Source organism: Callospermophilus lateralis, chromosome 3 (genome assembly GCF_048772815.1).
Source record: "Callospermophilus lateralis isolate mCalLat2 chromosome 3, mCalLat2.hap1, whole genome shotgun sequence".
NCBI lineage: Eukaryota > Metazoa > Chordata > Mammalia > Rodentia > Sciuridae > Callospermophilus > Callospermophilus lateralis.
This window is the reverse complement of record NC_135307.1, coordinates 68,850,115-68,877,448: the sequence shown is the minus strand read 5'-3', so window position 1 is coordinate 68,877,448 and position 27,334 is coordinate 68,850,115. Positions and strand designations below refer to the sequence as shown.

The 27,334-nt window shown below is 39.0% G+C and overlaps 1 protein-coding gene across 1 annotated transcript in view; it reads left to right on the top strand.

The window, feature by feature from the left end:
- Syt16 (synaptotagmin 16) overlaps nucleotides 1-27,334 on the top strand; it is a 106,934-nt gene that overhangs the window by 57,719 nt on the left and 21,881 nt on the right. The window contains exons 2-4 of the mRNA XM_076848336.1: nucleotides 14,011-14,223; nucleotides 19,031-19,284; nucleotides 24,530-24,970. Of these exons, the coding sequence (XP_076704451.1) occupies nucleotides 14,011-14,223; nucleotides 19,031-19,284; nucleotides 24,530-24,970 (908 nt within the window). The remainder of the gene's footprint in view (nucleotides 1-14,010; nucleotides 14,224-19,030; nucleotides 19,285-24,529; nucleotides 24,971-27,334) is intronic.

Sequence of the window (27,334 nt, the reverse complement as noted above, 5' to 3'; positions counted from 1 at the left end):
ATGTAGGTTTTATGCAAATATTATACCACTTTATATAAGGAATTTGAGCATCTGTGGATTTTGGTATTCAAGGGATCCTGGAATCAATCCCTTGCAGATATTGAGAGACAACTATGTCCTGTTTGTTCTGTTTCTCTGAGAATCCTGACTAATACAATATTGTACTGATTTTAAATTCCTTTTGTTCATTCATTAATGAAACTTTACTTTATTCCTAATAGTATAATAGATAGTAAGGGTACAGACTAGAGAAGAATGAGTTAAAGTTATAAATTTCTTGAAGATGTTAGGGGTTCACAACTGCATAGACTTATCTAGGAAAGTAATAGAAGATATATTCTGTATAATTGTTATAAACATTGTTGGACAGGAATGTTTCTATACCCAGGGAAAATTTCCAATTCAGTGGTACCAGACTTGTTTGGGTGATTGAATGCCTGAAAATCAAGGTGCTTTTTGTGGGACCCAAAGAAATTTTAATGTCTTTCTTCTCATCATGAATCAAGAACCATTTTACCAGTGGAAAATATAGCTAGATTATAGAAGCTATATAACAGTCACATCCATGAATATGCATGTCCATGACAAACAAGCTCAGGATAAAAGTATGATTAGCTGTTTCCTTAAGTTTCTTCCTTAATATTCATTTGTTTAATTACCCACTTGTGCTTATCAGCATGTGTGCTAGTAGACATCTGAGTCATAGAAGATTTATGGGGAAAACTGAACATTTAGAAAACCTTTTCCATTACTTTTTTCTGCAAATGAAGAAAAGTTATTCATTATCAGATTTTATCAGAGGCAGCTGCTATTCTGGTTTGTGCACACCAGCACTGAATATCTCATCTATGGATTACATGACTTGTTTGGGAACATAGCTTTTAATTTTCCTCTGGGGGAAAAAAAACCTGTTACTTAGCTAAGCGAGTATTTTCAGTTTATTTTTTCAGTTTCTGTGATATATTTGGATATATTTGCTGTAGAGTTGGTGTTGGGGAGACTTTGCAACTGCTTTATAGAAGTTATCTCTGGAGCTTGACTTGTCTCTATTGCCAGACAAAATAATAACTTGCGAATTCTCCTTGATTTGCAGCATTCGAGGGGAGGATGAGTGAATGAACCAAACAGCTAGAAAGTTAGGAGCTCACAGCACTTGTGAATCACAAGCGCTGTTCATTCTTTCTTAGCCTTGGTTACACATCCCAAGCCCCTCATTTTAGTATCTATGGCAGGAGGACTTTCAAAAATCTTCCTAATCCCAGCATTTGTTATTTTAAATGTCATCTCACTACCAGGTGCAGTGGCATTCAGCTATAATCACAGCAACTCGAAAGGCTGAGGCAAGGAGGATCACAAGTTTGAGGCCAGCCTCAGCAATTTAGTGAGACCCTAAGCAACTTAGACCCTGTCTCAAAACAAATAAAATTAAATAAATAAACAAATAAAAAGGACTGGGCAGGTGGCTCAGTGGTAAAGCATCCCTGGTTTCAATCCCCAGAACTACCCCAAACTCTCGACTCATGTTTGCTTGTAAGGATTCATTGGAATGTTAGAGAAAGAAAGGTCTAGAACAACCTTTCTGGTTTTGTTTTCTCTGCATGTTCAGGATTTTAATTATCAGGTCATCCCAGTTCTCAACAGAGTAAACTACAGTCTTGGTCATTAATTTTTATGTAAATGCCACCATAATAGAAAAACAACACAACACTTGGGTCCTATAAAGAAATTTCCCTGTTGGAGGTATACAAATTAGGAAGTGAAGTTTACATGGTTCAGGGAGGTTGACAGTTCATCATTTGCTCTTGTGCAGGTGAGACATATTGCAGTGATGAAACTGCATAATTGTCAAAACCAAATGTTCAGAAAACATTAGTACTTGGTGAGTCCTGGTGGTGAGAAGCAAGGGCCCAGTGTGTCCCTGTGCAGATACAGATTTGTTCCACTATCTGTGGTTTAGGTTTGTATGACACCCACAGTCAGAACCAACTACTCTACCCTTTAATACTTTCCTGATGCTTCTTCTCTTATCTTGGATGAGTCTGGCCTGGTGGGGAAGAGAAATAACCTTCAAAGAGGCTAGAGGAGCCCTGGATATAGGGTTCTCCACCCTTAGGTGAAGAACCAGCAACACAAATTCTTGCAAGGACAACTTGGAGCTCATATAGGCAAACATGTTTTCTTATGGTGGACTGACTATGGCATCAGGAGGGCCCAGCTTGTGGCAGCACCCTGTATTCAGGGTTAGGTTTGACTTGAATTGGTGCCTGGTTCAGGGACTAGAGTCCAGTGACTGAAGACATGCAGTGGGGTCATGTGAGATCCAAACTGGGCTGGGTTTCAGGGCTAATCTAGGAATTCAGAGTATAAATTGCACACCCAGAAGAACTTTCCAAGGATGCTGATGGAGAATTTCCATCAGGTGGGTCTTCAGGCCCTCAGACTTCTAGGTTTAGAGCAGGAAGACAAGTTCTGCCCCTCATTGACATATGGATTTGCGCCTTCTCGGCTCCACAAAAATGGCTCAATGCTGGGAAGATCTGAGACAGTAAGGGGAGGTCCTCGGTGTCTTGTAGTGGGTGAGAGATAGGGCTGCTTTGGAAGCTAACTTTGCTTCACTCTATTTTAAAAATTTTTCATTAAGGCCCACTTGAAATGTGATGAATAGCATATATTAACCTGTACAGTTTCATGAATTTTGACATACTTAAACAACTGTCACAGTCATGAAACCAAACATTTGTATCACTCCAACAATTTTTCTCATACCTCTTTGTAATCCATCTTTCTCTCTAGTCTTACTCCAGGCAACTCCTGATTTGTTTTTATTTTTTTGTCACTATGTATTATTTTTAATTTTCTAGGATAACATGTAAATACAGTCATACAATGTGTACTCTTGAGTTTTTTTCCTACCACTCAGCTTAATGCTTTTGAGCTTCATCCATATTGTTGAAGCTATAAATAGTGCATTTTTTTTTTCATTCTGAGTAGTACTCATTGTGCTGATATACTATGATTTATTTTTATGTTTGCCTGTTGCTGGCCTCTTGGGTTTCTTCCAGATTTGGAGTCTTGCAGTATTTGGTCTCATTTCTTTGCTAAGATTTTCCTTCTGTCTATTCATTTTGATAATTTTGCCTTCGATTCTTTGAGCATATATTAGAGGCTTTAAATATTTTGTCTTCTACATTCAACATCTGACTCATGCTGGGGATAGTTTAATTAATTGATTTTTTTCTGTTTGTGTACATTTTTATCTTCTCCTTGTGTGTCTAGAAATTTCTGACTGTACACTGGACATTATGGATGAAATGCAGAGTTATTGGAATCTTTCATCTTCCTCTTGAGAGTGTTGCTTTTTGTTCTAGCACACACTTTATTTCCCCTTCTATGAACATTCGAGTAGACTTGTGTTTTTGGTCCCCTGGGGAAAATATCTAGGAGAAGGGTGGCTTTGTCTTATAGTCAAATGTATGTTTAAATTTCTAAGGAACTTCCAAATAGTTTTTGAAAGTAGTTTTATCATCTCATATTCCTATCAGGAGTACCCAAGGGCTCCAGGTGCTTTACTTCCTTGCCTTTGATATGTGTGTATGTTTTTTCCCTTTGTGGAAGGCTTTGCCTTTGTCATTTCTTAGTGCCATTCAAAAGAGCAAAAGTTTTTAATTTTGATGAACTCCAACTTATAAATTGTTTTCTGTTGTGTTTCATACTTTTATATATCCTGAGGTTGCAAAAATTAGTTTTGCATTTTCCCCTAGGAGGTTTATGGTCTAAAGACTTAACGTAAGTTTATGATTGATTTATATATGCGTATGTGTATGTGTGTGTGTGTGTGTGTGTGTGTGTGTGTGTGTGTGTGTGAGAGAGAGAGAGAGAGAGAGAGAGAGGGAGAGAGAGGAGAAAAGAACAGAAGAGTTGGTGCTCCTTTTCCCCCACTGTAGACATATATACACTTAAACATTATTTGAACAGACTTTTATTTCTCTCATTGGATTACTTTGGCACCATTGTAAAAATCATTGCCCATACTCATATGGGGCCATTTATGGACTCTATTCTGTTCCATCAATTTATGAGTCTATCTTTTTGTCAATATGGTCTTGATTTAAGGTAGCTATGTCATCAGTCTTAAAATCAGGTAGATTATCCTTCATACTTTGTTCTTAAAATGATTCTGACTATTCTACTTTCTTTACATTTCCGTACACATTTTGGAGTGTACTTGTCAAATATGACAAAAAAGAGCTGTCTGGATTTTAGTGTGGATTGTGTTAAATTGATAGACTAATTTGGGGAAATTAGCATCTTAACAATATTGCATTTTCTGTTTTCTCTCAGTAATATTTTATTGCTTTTAATGTGAGGATCTTGAATACTCTTTGTTAAATCCATTTCAAAGTATGAATGCATTTTGATGTCATTCTAAACATAGTTTTTTAATTTTCAAAATGTTGCTAGAATACGTAAATTGAATTGATTTTTATATAACTATTTTGCTAAGTTCACGAAGTAGTTCCAACATTTGATATTAGCTGTAAGGTTTTCATAGATCCATATCCCACTTTTTTTATTTCAGATTGAGGAATATACCTAATATGCTAATTTTTATTGTTTTGTTTTTACCATAAATTTGCATCAAATTCTTTGAGCAACGTTTTCTACATGTATTGAGATTATTATTTGGTTTTCTCTTTAATTGTATTAATTTGGCAAATTGTATCAATTGATTTTAGTATCTTAAAATAACCATGCATTTCTAGGATAAACCTCATATCATCATAACATATGGTTCTCTAAGTGCATTACTGGATTACATTTCTTCATATTTTGCTAAGAAGTTTTTGTAAGCATGATCATAAGGAATGTTGGTATATAATTTTCTACACTTGTGATGTCTTTGTCAAAAGCTGTTTGTATTAATATTATGCTGACCTCATAAAATGCATTGTCTTGCTCTACTTTCTGCAAGAGTTGTATACAGATTGGTATTGTTTGACATTTATAGAATTCTGTATCCAACAAATGCAGAACCCTCTTTTCAAGTGCATATCAATGTGATTGACTATATGTTGGCTTATAACACAAATCTATATATTTATTGATTATTTTAGTTGCTAAGCTATGGAGAAGAACATGTTAAAAATCCTAACTTTTACTTTGAATTCTATTTCTTCTTTCAGTTGATTACTTTTTTCTTCATTTTTTCGAAGCCCTGTTAATAGGTGCATGTACCTGTTTTGTGTCTTCTTGATGAACTGCTCAGTTTATTGTTGTAAAACATATTTTTTTAATTCTCATAATACCCCTTATCTTGAAGTCTGCTTTGTTCAATATTAATGTAATGTCACTAACTTCCTTATGCCTATAGTTCACCTAACTTATATTTTTAATCCTTTCTCTTTTGGAGAATTGATTTTATTGGTTAGGATGGATCTGTTTCCCTTTTACTCCTAGTTTTACTTTTAAGATTGACCCTCTAGAGCTGTGAGGGAAAGGCTGGGGTGTTCACCAAGCCTCACCCCTTTAATTTGTTCATATTCAAACTCCAAGTCTTGTCTCCTTTAAGGCAGGCAACAAGCAGCTGACATGCCTGCTTACCTTTTTCAGCCTTCCAGATTTGCTTTTCCTGAGTTTCTTGGAGTCTCACCTTTGCACATTCATAGTTCAGGTTTCAGTCAGGGTTAAGCTAAGTTCATATGCAGATTTGGGTGTTCCTTCTCCATGGCTCCTTCCTTTCTGGGCTTTTGCCTTGAACTCTGTCCTCTGATACCTCAACTCAGCAAGGCTTCTGAGTCCTCCCTGAGCTCTCTCCTCTGTGTGTCCCAGACATAGGAATACTTTGAGTAGGAAAGTCATTTAGCCATGTGCTTACCCAGTAGATATGCTTTCTTTAAAAAATTAAATCCATCCAGTTATTGTGTGCTTTTACTCACTTTGTATGCCTTCACACCATTCACATAAACATGTTTTTGTTGTGAATTTGTAATTTTTATTTGTGGGAAGGTCAGTTTGAACTAATCTGGCATTGTCAGAATAGAAATTCTCAATACCGTAACTTACTTGGTATAGTGCTTTCTATGTTACTAATTTTAGTGATAGAGTTTCTATACGACTCACTCATATTTAATTACTACAGGTGCCATTTCTTTGTTCATATATGAAATGGAGTTATCAAAACATCTTACATAAGGTTCAGGGTGACACAAAACAGTGTGCACAGAACTAGCTGCTGATCCTTTCTCTGCCATTAATGACCTAACTGACTATTGGAAAAATCTCTTAGATAATTTCAGTCTTAATATGTAGTCTGTAGCAGGAGAGAGTAGAGTTGTATTAGTGCTTTTTTCAAACTTCTTTAAAATGTCAGACTCCAACTTTTTCCCCAGCAAAATTAAAAAATAAACCATATTAAAGCGAAATATCCATGATTGCAAAAGGTGCCGAACTGAACCTGTTCGGGGTGCATCAATCTGCATCCCTAACTTCTGTAGTGAGCATCCTTGAAGTTCATTCTGGGGACCCTTGGCCTCTACAGAGCATAGTCTGAAAAACAAATCAAGATTAGATGATTTATAAAATTCCTTTGTCAACCTGCTCTGGTCTAAGAATGGCTGAAATGTACTTTTAGAAAAGTAGCCATTTTTCAGGGATCTCAAAGAGGCAATTTCACCTCTGACCTCCCTTTTGCTTTTTCACTTGAACCAGCTTCTTGTCCTTGTTTCTTTCCCATTAAGCCATGGTGGGAAGATATTGGCCATTGGATATTTGAGAAATCTGATATTAGAGGAATTTCCTGCAATTGTAGTCAGAAGTGGCACCCAGGTTCTGCATCACTGAGCACAGCCCAGCCCTGCTGGTCACCACTTTCAGTCTATAAGACCTGAGCAATCCTTGCTTCCACCTGATTGTGCTTGTGTGGGCGGGAAGGAATTAATAAGCTTGGAGCTGCAGTGATTGTATATAAATTCTTGCTCCATCTGTAAAATAGCAGCAGAATGGCAGAAGAAACAAGGGCTGGGACAGTAGAAGATTAAGCGGATAGTATGGTTGTATTTCTCACCCTACCTCACAGTCCTGTGCCCAAACCTGGTGGAATGCTCTGTAGGAGTTAGCAGCACTGTCTGGAAATAGGCAGTGCCCACCTGCTCATTTTATTGCTTCTTTTAAGGTAAAAGTCGGGGAAGGAATCCAACTGGTCGTGCAGAGTGCACAACAACGATATTTTTTTTTTGGAGAATATTATATGTCAAGCAGGTGCTAAGTGCCTGTACCTAGTTTATCTCACTTAGTTCTCTCAAAACTGTTAAGAGGTAAGGATTATAGAAATTAGGATGCTGAAATTGATAAAGTAAAGGAACTTGCTTCAGTCCCAGACTACCAAGGAGAAGATTCCAGGGTCACATTCTAGCAACTGGACTCCACATTCTACCCTCTAATCACTCTAGACTTGACTGGTGCCGCATCCAAATTACAGTTGCTGTTGTACTATGTCATTCCTTCTTGTCTCTTGCACATGGAAGATGAAGGTAGAATTTCCTCTGCTGCTTCATAAACTAGAAAATAATTCATGCAAATTAGAGAGAGGGACCTTCTCTTTCCATTGCAGTGAGGACGTAGTACTGGTGGATCATTGTCAAATTGCTCTCCGCCTGTCAATTCATGAGTTGCTTGCCCTGCAAGAAGCTCACAGTAGCACCTTGATAGCATGTGAATAAAGGGATGAAACTAGGTGGCCATGTATTGAAATGAATGCAGAAGTCTGACTTCTCTTTAATGGTAGACGTTTAGATGATACCTAAGATTTGTCTGAATTCTGTGATTGAGTGAAATGAATGTTTCAATTTCCCAACATATTCACTTCCATGACAATTGTGCAGTTTTTTTTCTGTTCTATTAGTAAGCTAATTGCTAGAGGAGTAAAGATTTTAATAGAAACTGCCACTGTACTTCCCAGGTATTTAGCTTAAAAGGAATCTGAACTTGATGTGCACATGGTACGCCAGAAAATACTATCTGATCTTGAAACAAGTGCCACAATTTAAACGAGACTTTGTAATTTTTTGAAGGTTAAGCCAAATGAAATGTAGATCAGCTATTTAGTTGTTGACACAGTTGCATTATAACAGATTCAAATAGATAAGAGCCAAAAATTTAATTTAAAAAAAAAAAGACTCAAAACCATTAGGAAGAAAGGCTGGAAAATTATATGGCAACACCATCAACTTGAAACACTGGAGCTCTGGAATTGGTCTTGGCTTGGTATGACTGTGGGCAAAATACTTTTTAGGATTTTGTTTCTCTATGAAAATTAAGGAATAGATACTCATGAAAATTCTTTCCAACCCAAACTATGAGACTTTATTTTCTTAGTGATAAAACACAATTTTATCAGTTTTGTTTATGGTTTAAGAAGTTTTGTCTCGAAGAAGCAAGGATTTTAGAGTAAGATGGCTTGGGCTATATCCTGGTCCACAACCTATGAACTATTATGACTATAGCAAATTATTAACTTCACTGTGCCTTTGTTTTTTCCATCCTTAGGATGGGTCTACTAGCAGTACTTATTTCAATGTTTTTTTGTGTGCAATAAATAAATGAACATACATTAAGTTCTACAACAATTCCTAGCACATGATAAATGCCATACAAGAGATTGCTTTTATTAACTATAATGCTGCTACTGTTGCTGCTCCGTGGCATTTGGAAGAGGTTACAGATTCCTTTTTTAGACTGGAGAATTCTCTGAGGTTCTTGGGCAGTGAGGCTTAGAATAGCACTGTATATATAGTCTCATGAGGAGCAACAGGCCAGTTATCCTGCAGCCTAGCCATATACATTCACACCACTTGCACTGATTGCTCTCCACTGTTCTTTTCTTCTTTGATCCATTACAAAGGAAGCAGCCTCCTAGAAGATTTCAGGGTAAGTGGCAAAGCTCCTTCTCACCTCATCAGGAAAATTAAGCTAGAGGTGGCTCGGTTTCCTGATGTAATGAGATCTGGTGATAGGTGTAGTGGTTAAGGATATACATTCAATGATCAAGTCCAAGCTTTGTTACTTTCTTAACTTTGTTTCCCTTATGGAAAGTACTCACCCATTCTCTCTTTCCTCTCTATACAATGGGGATAATAATAGTCCTTACTTTGTGGGTGGCCATGATGATTAAATGGGATTGTATATGCAAAGTCCCAAGAAGATACCTGGTATATATATTGAGTAATATGTTAAGAAAGCATGAGCAGAACTTCCAAGAAATATGGGATAACATGAAAAGACCAAATTTAAGATTCATTTGGATAGATGAAGGCTCAGAGATAGAAACCAAAGGAATGCCCAAACTTTTCAATGAAATAATATCAACAAACTTCCGAAACCTAAAGAGTAAAACAGAGAATCAAATACATCCCTTGTTTTTTCATGTTTTTACAGCTTTTTCTCTTGGGCTATTGAAGTTGTCAGTAATACAGATTTTCTTCCTCGCTTGTCCCAGTGTCTGTGATGATGCTTCTTCTATAGGTGCTGGGGCTCTAGGAGACAGTGGCTTAGCTACCCCTGGAATAAACCCATGTCTTTGTGTGGGTGACAGAAGGGCTGAGAGATTTGGGATGCAGCTTTGTTTTCTTGAGGGATCTATTTAATCTGTTGTTTAGTGGGACTTGAGATCCCTTTGGTTTTTTGGGGACTGGCTTATTTCACTTAGCACAATATTCTCCAGTTTCATCCATCTCCTGGTAAATGCTATAATTTCACTCTTCTTTATGGCTGACTCAATATTCCATTGTGTATATATGTCACATTTTTTTTATCCATTCATCTATGTAAGGGCACCTAGGTTGGTTCCATAGTTTAGCTATTGTGAATTGAGCTGTTGTAAACATTGATGTGGCTACATCACTGTAGTATGCTGATTTTAAGTTCTTTGGATATAAACCAAGGAGTGGTATAACTGGGTCAAATGGTGGTTCCATTCCAAGTTTTATGAGGAATATCCATACTGCTTTCCATAGTGGTTGTACCAATTTGCAGTCCCACCAACAATGTACCTTTCCCCCCCTACATTTTGCCAACATTTATTGTTACTTGTATTCTTGATAATTGCCATTCTGACTGGATAGTTCCTTTTGACACTTAGTTTTTCAGGTCCTACCTTGGTGATGGACACAGGCAATAAAACTGAGATGAGAAAGCTAGGTTTTCATAATCGTAGACCAGATGCTTAACTCTAAATATTGATCCTATGAGGCAGAAACTTTGAAGTCAGAGAATTTGGTGCTAAAAAAGATTTGGGGAGTGATCCATGAATAAGGAAATGGGCCCAAAGAGGTTAAAAGACTTAGCCACAGAAGCTATTTAAAATGAGTATGCATTGTGAGAGTTCTGATGATGACCTCCGGTTTTTCAGCTTAGTGAGCTCTGGAGATAGGCTACTTTGATTCAATTCTTGTTTCTACCAGTTTTGGGCAGTATGATCTTCAGCCCCTCATAGATTCCTCTCCCCCTAAATTTTCTTACTTGAAAAATGGAAATAATAATAATATAGATTTTGTGTGGATTAAATATGTACATGGCACTTAGTCCTGGGCATATAAAATCATTCAGTAAATGTTTGTTGTTATTACTATTCTTCCAAAGAACTTTAGGAATCTCAACTCTTAACCAAGGCAGAAAATAAATATTTTGACCAGGCTGGTGTTTAAAAGTAGTTTCTCTCACTAAAAAATATGATGTTTTATTTCTTCTTAGTTTCTGATTTGGAAGTGTTCCTTATAACTGATCTGCAAATTAACAACCATAGTCTTCTCTGGAATCACTATGTGACTTTTAGATGCAAGGAAGGGGTTAAAATTATTCTTTATTATCTATGGTTTTCTGTTCACAGTCAGCAAATACTTAACGAGCAATCTGCTGTGTGCCTGGTACAGAGATAGGGCCTGCGTGCATGGGGGAATCTTTGATGTGCCCCCTTATCTTCATGGTGTAGTCAGGATGGTGGGGCAATTAGAAGTTAGATAGATAATGTCCCCACAGTGGGGGGTGGATCATTTGCAAGGGAGAAGAGAGAAATATTTTACAGCACATGGAAGGAGCCCTGAACTTGATTTAAGGGATTAAGGAAGGATGTTCTGGAAAGAAGTCAATCTAGGCTGATATCTAGGCTGATGTGTCAAGTTATATTCTTAACCAGTCTGGATGGAAGCCCAGAGAAAAGTATCCCAGGCATAGGGGACAGCATGTTAATTGTTGCGTAGGTGCTCAGGCTTGGGACAAAACTGGGTTTTCATTACTACTACTACTACTACTACTACTACTACTACTAGTAGGTATTGAACTTAGGGGCACTCAGCCACTGAGCCACATCCTCAGCCCTATTTTGTATTTTATTTAGAGACAGGGTCTCAGTGAGTTGCTTAGCACCTCGCTTTTGCTGAGGCTGGCTTTAACTCATGGTCATCCTATCTCAGCCTCCCCTGCCATTGGGATTACAGGCGTGAGCCACAGCACCCGGCTCACCCATTTATTTAATATTTAACAAGTGTTTACTAAGCACTTACTCTGCAGCAGGTATTGTTTTATATAATGGGGAGACATCAGTTAACAAAACAGATAATAGCTTTTATTTTCAAGGAAGTACTGTTATGAGGAGAACTAGTTGAGGGAGAATGGCCAGGAAGCCTCTAGGATGAAGTGACAGTCAAGCTAAGACTGGAATGTGAAGGAGCCATCTGGGGGAGGCAGAGGGAACATCAAAGTTAAGGTAAAGGACATCTGCAAGAGGCAAGAGTGCCAGTGTGGGTGAAGTGTACAAATAATTCAAAGGGCATTTCATTAGCATGGCCAGGATCAAAAGGAAAAAATGACAAGGAAAAGAAATCCGAATACACTGTTGGTGGGGATGTAGATTGGTGCAGCCACTGGGGAAAACGGTGGGCAGATTCTTAAAGAAGTTAAAACCAGAACTACCATATGACCTAACAGTCTCTCTTCTGAGAGCTTCCCAGAAGAGACAAAAGTACCATCTTGTAAGGATATCTGTGTTGCCATGTTCATTGAACATTATCCATGGTAGCCAAGATATGGAAACGGCCTGGGTCTATAGGTGGGTGGAATGAATAAATTAAATATATATACACAAATACATATAGCATATGTGTGTGTGTGTATATATATATATATATATATATATATATATATATATGTACACACACACACACACACACACACACACACACACACACAATATTATTCAGCCTTAAAAACAAGATCCTGCCATTTGTTACAACATGAATGGATGCAGAAGACATCATGCTAAGCCAATAAGCCAGGAACAGAAAGAAAAGTATCCAAAAAATCTTATATATATGTAAAAGCATTTTGAAAGCATTTTTTCATTAGCTAACATAGCTGCTTTTCTGAGAGTAGTGACAACCACCTAACCCCTATCTTCCTGGAATTAGCTAAAACCTGTCTCTGGTCACAATTGGTAGTTGTGAACTTTTTTGAAGATAGTGATAGAAAAGGTAAATTTTTCTCTACTGGAGAAAGGAAAAATTCCACCACACTGAATAAATTACCTGTAAATTTTTAAAATCAGCAAGATTTTCATAGGCATAGCTGCAGACTAAATTTTAGGTCATCAAATGCCATGGAAACATTAATGTAGTTTTTATTGCTTGACTTTTTTTCTTGTTTGTTTTTACATCAGTGGATTTATTTCAATGATAAAAATGAATAGATTTATTTTAATGATAAGAAATGAAAATATGAAACATGTATTCCAGAGAGGATTTGCTTTTTTCCTTGCTTGTTGTCTATATATTTAGTCATTTTATTCTACCATAAACATATTTTCTAAGATCAAGTTTAATTGTACACAAATATTTCCACACTAAAAAAAGTGCTTTCAAAAGTGTTGAGCAGTGGGATTATAGATCCAATTCCAAGTAAAATCGGAACCACGAGTGAGCCATATACTAGGTAGATTGTCTCATGTTTCATCTTAAGTGAGATCATTCTAGACTCAGTATATATGAAATCTTTTTTATTATATATAAAACCTTTTTTTTCAAAAAAAGTCAAATTCAAAGAAACTGAGAATTAAACAATGGTTCCCAAGGATAGGGAGGGGCAGGGATGGCGAGATGTAGATCAAAGGATTCAAAGTAGCAGATGTGTAAGAATACACAGTCTGTAGATCTGATGTACACCACAAATACTCTAGTTAACAAAGCTGTATTAGAGATTTTTGTTAAATAAGTAGATTTTAACTCCTCTTGTCACACACAAAAAGTGTCTATGTGAGATAATATGTTAATTCACTTCAATATCACACCATTTTACTATCTATATGTATTCTGCATCATGTGAATCTCAAATATATCCATTGAAATTTATTTCTTAAAAATTCAAAGAATTGTAATGTATCCTACTGTCATATATAACAAATTAAAATTTAAAAAAAATCTGAAAGGGTATTTGGGTTGGGTTGGGTTGTTGATGCTGAGAAAGATTTAGAACATGGATAGTATAAATGAGTTAAAATAGACACAATGATTCTCTTTTCAAAACTTAGAAGCTATTGGAAAATTTTAGTTGCAAATATCTCTTCTCTGAATTGGAACTTGGCTCTGTGTGTTTTAATAAATGTGATAATATGAAGAATGTATTTCCCACAATACTGCACATCAGGCAGATGCACTTGTACAGGTCCTCTTCCTAGCTGTGGATACCTGTAAGCAACATAAACAATCAGCAGGGCTGCCCGGCTCAACCCCATGGCTCGTGATGTTGCCTACAGGTATCCCAGTGACTCTCCTGGGTTCTAGCCATCTCTGTTTCATCCCTTCGGATTCAATTTTCTGTTTCAGAAGTGCTTCAGATCCTTCCTATGCAGTTTGAATCTGCTTGATCCAGATTAGCTGTCTACACTCTTCTCCAGGTTCCCAGACTGTTTCTCTCTCTGTTGGATCACAGAGGCCACACAGACTCATGTCTCTTGTTTGCTCCCAGTTGACAGTATTGGGGATGATGAAGAGCCATCCACATCTTCTGACAGTGATGAGGACGTGATCAAACAATTTGAGATTTCTGTGTCCCGGTCCCAGAGTTTCCGTTCAAGAGCTTCTGAGAAAGGAAAACCTAAGGAATTGGAACAGAAACCCAAGTGTGGCCGTTTGCTCCCTACCCATGAAGAAGATAGCGCCGGAGTGTCTGCCTGCAAAGGTATCCTTTGCATCTTGTTTTTCCTTTATTTAGACCAGCAATGGCCAATGATAATATTTTTGAGTCATTTAAATATTATATTCTGTGTCTAAGAATCCAGAGAGGAAAAGAAAATGAAAAGGAAGCCAAAAGAACAAGGTGATATTTCTTAGTGCTTCCCTGAGCAAAGGTGAGGCATCTTTCTGATATTCTTATACCCAGAGCCCCACTGGGACAGAAAGTGTATTTAGTAAATATCTAGAGAGACCTTCACAGCATGCACCTTCTTGGTCTGGTCTCAGTGATTCGAGTTCTTTTCTTTCTTTCTTTTTGGGCATGTGGTCAGTGAAACCAACGGGCACGTCATAGTACACCTTCCTCATTTTCTCACTAGTTGGAGAAAACGGAGATCACAGAAATTGAGAGAAGATTAAAGAGAAGAAATTTTGATTTGGCAATGAAGACAGGACAGGCAACGAACAAGGGGGAGCTAGAATTAACAAATAGAACCATGTTATTTTTCAGCAGGAAAAACTTGCTGCCTATCACGTAGTTTCACTTACTGACAAATACCGACTGACATTTTATCGCTACTCTTTTTAGTTCAAGGTAAGCTAATAAATATAGGCCTGATATGACCAAACCACAATATGAACGGCTGCTGACCTCTGTCATTTCCTCACCGTCCTTCCCCGCCTTCTCCCACCTTATTTTTTCTCTTTCTCTTCTGTTACATCAGAGCATTCCTTTTTCTCTGTGGAGAGGGCAAATGTTAGCTAATGAAAGTTAATAGCTGTTGGTTCCCTGGGAGTTGCTTGTTTAATTCTAAAGCTAATGGCTCCATTTCCCAGAAGCCCAAGTGTCTGGGTTCTGATTTACACAAATGGCCCATGTTCTGAGAGTTGTGGCAACCACCTAACCCCCATCTTCCTGGAATTAGCAAAAACCGGTCTCTGGTCTCAATTGGTAGTTGTGAATATTTTTGAAGATAGTGATAGAAAAAAGAAATTTTTCTCTACTGGAGAAAGGAAAAATTCCACCACACTGAATAAATTACCTGTAAATTTTGAGGAAAATCAGCAGGATTTTCATAGGCATAGCTGCAGACCAAAGTTTAGATCATCAAATGCCATGGAAACATTAATGTAGTTTTTATTGCTTGACTTTTTTTCTTGTTCGTTTTTATATCAGTGGATTTATTTCAATGATAAGAAATGAAAATATGAAATATGTATTCCAGAGAGGATTTGCTTTTTTTCTTTGCTTGTTGTCTATATATTTAGCCATTTTATTCTATCATAAACATGTTTTCTGAGATCAAGTTAATTGTACACAAACATTTCCACACTAAAAAAAAAATGCTTTCAAAAGTGTTGGGCAGTGAGATTATAGGTTCAGTTCCAAGTAAAATCTGAACCAAGAATGAGCCATATACTAGGTAGATTGTCTCATGTTTCATCTTAAGTGAGATCATTCTAGACTCAGTAGTGAGGTTATTAGCACCACACTCCAGGCAAGTTCTCTCTTGTTCTCTGCATCTGATTCAGTGTTATTGCACATGGCTTGTCAGTACATTCCTGATTATGCCAAGGTGTGTTTGGTCTAAGTGGTTTGATTCAGAGTCCGAGTGTGAGGTCTTTAGGCATGAAAGGTGGGCTGTAGGATAATAGTCCAATTGCTTTTTTTTTAAATTCTGAAAATGTTTCATAAAAAGCTAGATAATATCTCTCTGGGTTCATCAAACTCAGCGCATTTATTCCTGGAATCTCATTTTTGATTGGGATGATGTTATCACAGTCCAACCAGAGAAATAAAACCAGTGGGAATACATATACCCTATATACATACACGTGTGTCTGTGTGGGTAGGTGTGTATATTTCAAGAGAATTATTACCAAGACTTACTTGGCTTATGTGATTATGGGGGCTAGCTAGGTGACAGAAATACATAGCTCCAAAATGCAAAGGGCAAGGTGTCAAGAAGGGAGGCTGAGACTCTCAGGTGAGATGAAGCTGCAGTTCTTAGAATTTGTCCTTCAGGGGTATTGCAGATATCCTACTGTTTTTCAACTGACCAGTTATAAATGATGTTGTAGTTATCTTACTGCTTTTCAACTGACTGATCTCCTGATTTAATTACACCTACAAAATTCCTTCCCATCAATACTTGGACTGGTGTTTGATTGAACCATTGGCCCCTATTGCCTTGCTAAGATGGCACATAGACCTGACCACCACAGATGGTAAGCAGAGTCTTCACACATGGATGATGATGGGCATACCAGAGAAAGCAATTGCAAAATAGGGTTTTATTCCATCAAAATGGGTTATAAACTAGACAAGTTGAAAAATATTCTGGTCAAACAAATAGAACTGGTGTGACATAATTATGTCCTATAATTTCTAGGAAACCAGGATACATTTCTCTGACAACAATGTAATTACTTTTTAATTTCAAGGAAGGGAAGTCTGCTTTATGGAAAGATGAATCACCTTTCCCCTTCCACCTCCTTGCAACTTGACATGAGCCCAGATTTGGTTTTCTAATTCATTTCTTGCTTGTCTGCCATAGAAAATGGTTTGTGACATTAATATAATTCTCCTGTGTTTTTTTTTCAATTATGAATAATGTTTCAAGGCTTTAATGTAGCTGCTGAAAATTCTCTCATTAGCGATCTAGGTATTATCACTATAGGAGTTAGAGTCATGAGACAATTTTATGGCAGTAATTTCTTGGCAAAGTTAGATTTTGTGCTGATATCCTACTGGGCGCTACACATATTGATAGATGACCCACTGTTTAATATGACATTTTATGTTCATGTATGTGAGGAATGGGTGTGCTAATTAGAGACTTAGAAGAAAATTCTGCTTCATGTTGTAGTTTTTTTTTTTTTTTTTTTTGCATGTGGAATTTCCCTTGCTATGTCATTTTTTTGTGACCTTTTAAAAGTGTGTTTGCCAAATAGCTGAAAGTGTGAATGTAGCATTTTTGCAGTGCCCTATGGAAATGTTTCCAAGGGCCTGAACTGAACAATTAAGAATAACTAGGCAGATAAGAAAAATTCTCAATGGCCTGCTATGGTTTTGCAAAACCCCAAATCAGTAGTCTGAGGTTGTACCCTCAGGCCCACCACTGTCTGAGGATAATTTTATGTGGTCTGCATAGGGCAACATTATATCCTGTAAGTTTGGTTTCTTAGTATATATGAGTCATATACCTTCCTGTCACTGACTCTCCATGTTGCTACACACCTGGCTGCTTCAAATATTTGTTACCTGCCTAGACTTCAGAGTTATTCAAAGGCTTAATGAGAACCTAATAAGGACCATGCAGTAAAGTGTATGGCTTTGTACCTTTAAGGAGCTTCTATTCCAGCTGAGGTTGTAAGGCTAACATGGGAAACAAGTGCTGTTATGCAGTGTGGGTGTAAGATTTGAGTCTGTGAGTCTACTCTGACATCCCACTCACTGTCCTGTCTATCTCTAATATGTTCTCATCCTGGGAACAGGACTATTGGATGGGACTAGAGACCAAACAGATAAGACATCTTAGCTACTTGTGTGTGCATGTGTGTAAACCAGGGTAAAATCTGTCACTTAGGCAGACTGTCAGTTTTTCTTTACCATCTGAGGGCATCTTAGATGTTGAGGGTGAGGAATGAGATGAATAGGGCTTGGAGAAGGTGCAGGGAAAGTGTAGGAGAGAAGGAGAAAGGGGGGAGGGAAAGTGAAACACTAAGGTCAGAACAAAGCACTGAGTCTGACGCAGTCAGGATAGTTCAGGAGTTGGTTGGGGCCTTGGATGGTCAAGCAGGAAAGGACAGGAAGGAGGATTTGAGGATCCCAGTTGAAACTGAGTCAGACGAAGCCAACTGGGGACAGTCAGATAAGAAAGGGCCTGTTGGCTGTCAGACAGATAGTTTCATGTGTCTACAGTGACCGTCTGATGGGTTTTATCTTTTTTTTTTTTTAACATAAGGAAATAAGGGTTCCGAGAGTTTGAATGTTGTTCAAGTTCTTAAGGCAGAGACAGAACTTAGATCCAGATTGTCAGAATCCAAGGCCAGTGTTCTTTCTACGGGTCATACAGAGAACTTTCACCTGAGAAAACTACAGAAACCTCTAGTGAATGTGGGAGAGAGAAAGAACAATGGGAGAGTCATGATCTCCGTGACCTTGACCCCATGATCTAACATGATCTCCACATTAATCACTATTTTTGCTTTCTAGAGCCATTCTTGAAGTTCTGTGTTTTTTAGTCCCAACAAAATGCTTGTGTCAAATTTATCCTTTTAATATAAATATCATTGTGTGTGTGTGTGTGTGTGTGTGTGAGAGAGAGAGAGAGAGAGAGAGAGAGAGAGAGAGAGAGTGTGTGTGTGTGTGTGTGTGTGTGTATGTGAGTGTTACTAAGGATTGAACACAGGGACACTTTACCACTGAGCTATACCCCCAGCCATTTTTATTTTTATTATGAGACAGGACCTCATTAAGTTGCCTAGACTGGCCTTGAATGTGATCTTTCTGCTCAGCCCCTGTAGTAGCTGGGATTACACGTGGGTACCCCTTGCAACTGGCTAAATACCCATTCTTGATACTCATATTATTGGGAAGTATCAAACCTACTTGAACCTCATGGAAAGATCTAATGGTCTTTTTTATTATATGGATCAAATTTATTCACTGCATGGGTAGAATTTTTTCTGCAGATGTTACTGGTGTGCATATTGTTTTTGTGGTCTTGATTATTGTGGTTGCAATGGCTTAATTTCTCTAGGTATGAAAAACAATGCATTTTGAAATACTTTTCTCTCTGCCAATTTAGATTTGGATAGAACCAGCCAACTGAGTTATTCTGAGATTCTGTCTTACAAAGATCATGCCATCTCGGCTACTTCACGGTCCCCAAGTGAGCGAGGAGACAACAGACATCATGGCACTTCTCACCAAGAGACCAGTGGGATTCGAAGCCTCAGTCGTCAGTCCACAGAGGGTAGCTTGGAGATGGAAACAGATTTTAATAACCGGGGATTTGAAGATTCCTATGCTACTGACAGCTCCTCAGTATGGAGTCCAGAGGTGAGTTATTTGTTTTCCATTCTTTGCTTTATCAGTCTATGTTCTTTGGGTTCCTCTCCCCATCTCTTTCTTCCTCCATTTTCTTCTCCTTACCCTCCCTCCACCAAGTTTTTTCCAGAAAGAAAGCATTGCCTTAAAAAACAAAGACCTAAAATACCCTTTTTTTAAAAAATAATTTTTTCTTTAGATAACCAAAATCCCTGAGCACACGAATAAAAGAATCACAAGTAAATTTGTTTCAAATGCAAAGAAAAGAATGCTAGATAAAAAAGGAAGAAGAATAGTGATAAAATGACCCCTTACAGGACTTATTTTTATACAAAGAAAACTTTTAGTTCTTTGGAGAGGTTGGTTTATTTTCTTCCTGGTTGCATACCCAAAATCTTTAGTTGTGATCATTTGAAATGGAAATTGAGAATTTCACTAAAATGAAGTAGGCCTCCAAATAAAATTATGCATGATATTACGATGAGGGTCTTGCTGCATGTGTTAGTATATTCGTTAGCTTTTAATTGAATTGGAGGTCTAGGAGATGACAGTCGTCTATAATGACCCTCTAGCCTTTGAATAAATCTATGATGAAAGATGCTTCTTCTGAATTTCTTTTTCAATTAAATCTGGTCCCTAATATGCCTAACCATCTAGAGATATGACCAGAGGGGATGATGGGAATAGCTGCCATTTATTGAAATGCTAGTTACTACACCCTAGTAAGAAGAATTTTACAAACATTTTTTTATCTTTCATAAATTACCAGTCATTCTTCATGAGCTAGATCCCCTCCAGTCCTAATTCCATGACACTGGAAGGTATTAAATAGTAGTTTTTAGTACCTAATATGAAATTGATTTTGATGAAATAGGTCATATAAGTATACAAAACATGAAGCTGTGAAGATAGAGGAAGAGAAGGGTGAATGGATTTTATTAGTCTCAATCTGAGAAAATAAACAGGATGAATCTCTTATTAGTACAGAAACACACACACACACACACACACACACACACACACACTCACTCTGAATGCTCAAGGAAACACAAAAGAAAATCATGTTCCAAAATCGTACTGCAGATATGCTGGGGAGTGTAGGGAGCACATAAGGAGGGGTGTGCGAGGGTGTGTGTGCACATGCCTCTGTACCTCTGTGTTGGCGTTTCTGCCAAGGACCAGGAGTGGTATCTCAGATGTATGGTTTGTACAGCTTATTAAAAGCTTGCTATAGAGGTACCCAAAGCATTGACCTCATCAGCTTTGTTAAAAAGAAGAAAGAAAGAGTCAGATCAAATTTCACACAGTAACATTTAAAGATATTCATTTTGGCTCCCTCACCACAAAAACAAAACAGAGCTCTTCACCTGCCTGTTTGTACTCTGCTTGGTAACTGTGCCATCAGGCTGGTAATCGCTTCTCCATGGAACCTCCCGCTGGCCTGCCCTGTGGAGCCTGAAGAGAAGATGTGTTGAGGGTACTAAATGTTCTCAGACTCCCCAAATACACAGACATCTCTGTGTGCTCCATTCAACCTCCTATCTATTTCAAGACCGAAGCTGTAATTTGGTGCTCCTACAGTAGAACTTCAAATCCAGCTCAGAGGCAGTTCCTGTAACTTGCCTGCTCTGCAGGCTTAGCTTGCCTCTTAAGAATTGATTTATTTGCCTCTTAGCTGCGTTAAGAACCCCATCTTTTCCCCATGTATCTGGCATCGGGAACGTGTTGTGGGTCTGTTTACTTTGGCCACACAGATGACATCAACACTATCTTACTAAAACAGAAAGCCTTTTCAGTTTGACAGAAAATCTTTAAACCTACCTGGGTTTTGACAGGTTGACGCAAGTATTCCCATCTTAAAGAAAAAACCCAGGATATTAGATCTCAAGGAATCATGTATTTTGTCTCTGAAGGAAACCGGTCCTGCCGTGTGATACCTGCCAGGCTGATGGATTTTCAAGCGCTGCTCTTCTCTGTTGGCAAAGGCCATTGACTTTTTTCTGCAGACTGAGGACTTGGCAGGGAAGACAATGAGAGGTGGTTGGCGATTTCCAGCACACAGGGAGGCAGGTGTCCCACTTTTCATCTCTGCTTTCCACTGATTAATTGGTTGGCCTTGAGAAGTTAATTAAAATCTGCCAAATGGGGATAAGAATGAAGAGATTTTACCTTGCAGGAAGGTCAAATGGATTAGTGGAATTAACAGTACCCACAGGAGGAGCTCCTTCAGTTGCCTGGTGATAGGCAGTGTGTGTTGAAATAATTAATTGCTTTGAAAATACCAACCTTTGCAAATCTCCATCTCACATCAACCCAGGAAGGGGCCACGAAGCCCAGTTTTCATGGGCCACAGCCTCAACAGGCCCACGCAGAATCTGGCCATTTTGCTTCACGCAGACTTCTTAGGATGGTTATGGAAGAGCTTTACCCAGGATACCTGTGGAACATAAAGGTGGAGTGAGCATTTACCCGAAGAGATAGCCTGAAAGAGAAATGGAAAGATCTTCATTAACTAGGATTTTTTTTTTACCTTAGCATTCAAGTTGATGATAAATCTAGGAACAACATGTTAACTAATATTAAGAACAGGCCTAAAGGGTGTGAAACTGACAGTGATATTTTCCAGCTCCCACCTTCTTCCCTCTTCATCTCGCACATCCACTGTACATACAGATAATTATGGCAAAAGGTTTTGGGAAGCTAAAGGAAGGCCACATGGTTTAGCAGAAGGTTTAAGATTTTGAGTATTGCATACTGGTTAAGGCAGGCCGTAGGCTCAGACTGGCAGAGGATGAGCCCTGGGTGATTCTGGCTGGGCACTAGACTTTGGCATGGGGGTGGGAGGTGTTAGTTATTAACCTTTCTTAACTATGATTTATTTCTCCATGACATGAAGCTATTTAGATACCTACTTCATTAAGTTGATGTGAATGTTTAAAAAGATAAAGTTTCTTAGGTTCTGCAATAAAGCAGAGCTTAGGACAAAGACTTTGGTAGGGCCTGCACTCCCAAGGAACCAGACTGAAGGATGACGGGGTAAGGCAGGGAAGATTCAGTATGACATCTTCCCCTGAGTTAGCTGCTGCTCACAGTAATTAATTGCTTTATCTTGTTGGGACTGCACTCTCGGAAGCTATATTAGCTGAACTGAGGATGTCTGACCCAGGGGGAAACTTTGTTGCATGGGACATTAACCCCAGCATACTTTTGGACTTTCCATGTGTGGTGTGAAGCAGGGTTATGCAGCTTTATAAGCCTTGGAATCAGCAGGTCAATAATGAAATCTGAGAACTATGTTTTATGAGCAGGAGATAAGAACTTCAGGGGTTGTGCCAGGCTGAAGCCACTTAGAGTCCAGAGACACTGTGCCTGCAGGAAAGATGGAATCAGAGGAGAGGCCAAGAAGATTTGAAGGGTTTAAGTGCTGGCTTTTTATGGTCTCTAAAGGATTGGATATGGTACCCAGCATAAGGAATGGCTTAGTAGATATTAGCCATTATTACTTATGTCTATACAAGCAATAGAGGGATGATTGAGAGTAGGCTAAAATAGGTGGGAATTTTAAGAAGAGACAAGGGAATTTGAGAAAAGATAGCAATTTGATTTTTGAGTTGGCCTAACTCCTTGGAGACTTGCTTCTAATATTATATATACACTAGTCAGTTGTATTCAGAGGTCTCTATAGCAACCATTTTCATCACTTGAAACTAAGTACCTCTGAATAGAAACGTTCATACATGATCGCATGCTCAAAGGAAAAGATATAAGAAGCTTCCCTTATTTTACAAGACATCTGAATTTTCTTGGCAGCCTAATTTTAATCTTAAAAGAGAAAGGCACTTGTGACATGTCTACAATTTGTCAAGTCCTCTCTTTTTTACAACATTCCTCTACAGTGGGTGTTATCCCCATTTTACTATTGAGGAACGTGCAGTGTGGAAAGGATGAAATAATTTGCTCAATGTCATAGAGCTGGTAAGTGGTAGCACTGGGATTCCTAGGGATGTTAGATTCCAGAGAACCATGTACTTTCCCTTGGACTCCTTGGGCAAGTTTCACTGCTGAATGTACATTTTGAGGTGTTTTATTATAATGTCTGAAATGAAGAGCGCTCTCAATTAGTGAAGTCTGGTGTCCAGTATAAATAAGAACTAACTTATGATAAGAAGCAGTTCAAAGTTTAGTTCCAGATAAAAGCTAGACCTTCAAAGAAAAATTAAAATTATATTGATATTCCTTATAATTTGTTGGTGGGGTGATTCATTATAGTAAATGACATTCAGCTCAGTTTCTCCTGGGTGAGCTCAAACCCATGTGACTACAGAAAATTGCTATCCAAGGGTGTGTTCCATAAAGAGAGGGGCTTGTTTAGAAATAGCACGAGTCCATTGGTGGGGATACATAGTATGGTGTCTGTTTGAAGCAGCTATTTTCATATGTATTAAAACCTCATAACCACACTCTATCAAGTAGGCATATTAATGTGTGGTTTTGGTTACAATACGCAGAAGCTGGGCTATTTGGCCAGGGTCAAAAAAGCTCATCAGTGATGGAGTCATTTTTTCAGTTCAAGTGTTCTGGCTTCAGGTCCAGTGTTGCTTTTTGCTAGGAGGCTACTATTCCTAACCTTTGCTATTCCAGTTGTGGTCTGAGGCCAGCATCCCTTGTAAATGTCTTTGAAGTGTAGAATCTCAGGCTTCACCCCAGACCTACAAAATCAGAATCCTTGGATTATTCAGGTCTACATTAAACTCTTAAGAAAATGAGCCCTAAACCTTTTCTCCTGTATAGATTAAAGATATACTGAAGGATCACCCTACCAGGAATCACATTAGATTTTATGTCTATAGCAGGTTCTGGGCTGCAGAGGATAGGCCCAAGCCCAACCAGTTCTCCTGAGAACTCAAGAAAAAGTTGCCTGTTGGCAATTGCATGGTTGACTTAATTTTCAACAACAGTGGACAGTTGTGCTTTCTGAGAGTCAGCATATCAGAAAACACTTTGCAAAATATAAAAGCTTTATTTATTAATTCCAAAAACATTCATAAAGGCTCACCATATGTCAGGCAGCATGCCCTCCAAGAATTCACAGTCTAAGGGAGAGAGATCAGAAAACAGACCTTTTTAACACAGAAGGTCATGCACTGACAGTCAAAAAGCTTGGGATTCTGAAGGAGCACCCAGGGCATGAACCTGTCCAAATGCAATTAGGCACATCATCATTTTCATTCCTGATCTTTTGTTCCATCCCCAACAGGAACAGGACAGGACCAGCTTGCAGGTGCCATCTGGGGTCTTGGATCCCATCTCCAAGTGTGGTGACCTAGATGTCATCTTTGAATATCGAGCTGCGACCCAGAAGCTCACAGTGACCATTGTGAGAGCACAGGGCCTCCCAGATAAGGACAGAAGTGGCGTCAACACCTGGCAAGTTCATGTAGTGCTGCTCCCCAGTAAGAAACAGAGGGGCAGGACGAGCATACAGAGGGGGCCCCACCCTGTCTTCAAGGAGAAGGTCACCTTTGCCAAGCTGGAATCCAGAGATGTGGCTTCCTGTGCTGTCCGCTTCCGACTGTACGCTGCCCGTAAGATGACCCGAGAGAGAATGATGGGGGAGAAGCTCTTCTATCTTAGCCACCTACAGCCAGAAGGGGAAATGAAAGTGACTCTGGTTCTAGAGCCAAGAAGCAATATAAGCGTGAGTATGTTAAATGGTGCTGCTAATGATGCGGTGTGTTCGAAGACCTGGGATTGTCAGCCCTTGATTTAGTATATTCAGCTTGTGAATGCAGAGACCTTAATTTAATTTTCCATTTGGCTCTTTTCATCTTTATAAGCCATGATTTGCACTTCATGGTATTATGGGTCTTTCATGCCTGTCTTCCTGATAACCTGATGGATGTATTCTCCGTTCATTTATGGAAATGACAGCAGCAGTGTGGTAAAGGGCATGGAAAAACCTGGAGAGGTGACTGGCTTTCTGGTTAGTGGATAAGTGGTCCTAGCCCTCCAGCCCCCAGTATGTATTACAGTGAATCTAAGAGATGGGACTTTCAAGGCAAGGTCCTAAACAAGGATGTGGGAGCATTGTAGAATACCAGCCCTGAACCCTAGCTACTTCTGAGACCTTCCATTTATCGGACTGGCCTCCTCCCACATACCTCATTCTGCTTTCTGCCCCAGGGTTTTAAGGGAAGACAATGTAGCTTGTGTGTCTACATGATGGGCAGCCTGTTTTTGCCCTGGGTTGTATATCATCTAGTATGAAGATCACCTTTTACAAAATCATGTAACAATATCGGGTAGCTATGGGCTGTTGGGCCAGTCAGCCACTCATTCAAAGACGTTTCCTGCCAAGTACCGTAGAGACAAAGCAAGGCACATGCACACACAAACTGAGCAGCTAGTGCTCCAGGGTCCAGTGCGGAGAGTGTTTATAGGCAGACCCAGGTTGGCAGGAGAGAGTGACAGAGGCTGCTGTTTGTTTAGAAGGGTCAGGGGAGGTTTCTTTGAGGTGGTGATAAAGCAAAGCTCCAGTGATTGAGGGAAAAAGGCTGGTGGCATGCAGAGGTGGAGGGTTTCAGGCATATGTAGTCTTGGGGAGGTGGAGAGAAGCTTGCTTTGTTGGAGGAAGAACAAAGGAACCAAAAAGGCTCTTTGACCACAGTGAGAAGAGATCTGTCCATTGGAATTTCACATGGTGTCTCCACAATGTCAAACTTGAAATCCTGATTTTTGCCTCCCTAAATCTATACCACCTGCCATCTTCCACATCTCAATTAGAAGCAATAGAATCCTTCCAGTTGCTAGGGCTAAAATCTTTTCCACTTGAAATCCTATGAGCTGAATTTTCAAATGCAACCAGATGCTGTTCCTCTGCTGGACCCTGCTCCTCTGCTGGATTACTGAAATAGCCTCTGGCTGATGCTCTTCTGATACTGCTTTTGCCCCCTATAGACTATTCCTGTCATGGAGGCCAGAATGATTCTGTTAAAACAAAACCCAGATCATATGTCGCTTCTACTCAAATCCCTCTTTTGTTTGAGCTTTGGTAACATATATCTGAAACCATGGAAATCAGAATCCTCAGGTCAGAAAGGACTCTGGACTATAAAACGGGTATATGTATGTTCACAGCCATGGTTCTCTGTACCAGGTCCTGGGCTCTGTGCTAGAGGCACAGATTGCATGGGGGAAAGGAGCCAATGTGAAAGATCTCTGAAGGTGAAAATTCTTTCCTTTTTCAGCCATTTATGGGGCATGATTATGTGCCATATATTAGGCTATGCATTGTGGACTAAGAGATTTAGAAGCCATGGTTTATGCACTAGGAACCGAGAAAGGGATACAGATTTTGGAACTTGATGGGCAAGGCAAGCTGTGCAGTGACAGGTGTCACAGTAGGAGCTTCTGTAGAAGCACAGGGGTGGGGGTGGCCCTCCCCCAAACAAAGCATATATTTTTGTTGCTGGATTTTTATCTTCTAGACAGCAGAGCCTGTGAGGCACCTGTCAAAACCACCTGGTCCTATAATTTACAATTGGTATTCCATGAAAGCTTGGGGCTCTTAGAAGTGCCCATGTTTGGGTAAAAAGGATATTTCCCTACTGATATGCAGAATATTTTATTCCTTTTGTTAGTTTTGCTTATTGGGTTCCTGATAAGAAGTTTTAGGAAATGATTTCAGACAGAAGAGAGTTTGAAGTGAAGTCCAACATGCTTATTTCCGGGGAGGAAATGTATTAGAGGTGCTGGCCAGCCTGCTGTAGCTGGGCTGGTGCCTACTCCTGCCCCTCAGTGAGAATCAGCATTCTCATCTACTTTATTGCCCTTCTCCTGATGCCCCTGGTGTATAAATCCAATGATCATAAGAAGCCCGCATGTGAATAAATGCACCAGGAAGCTTGGGCTCTCTTCTGGGCTTACCTATGCCTGTGAGGTCACTGAGATGCATAGTTCAAGTGTTGGCTTCTTTATCAAACAATTGTGAAAGTGCTCATTTTCTATGTAATTGATTTCCTTAGGAGGTAAAATTGAGCATTCGGTATATACCTAACAACCT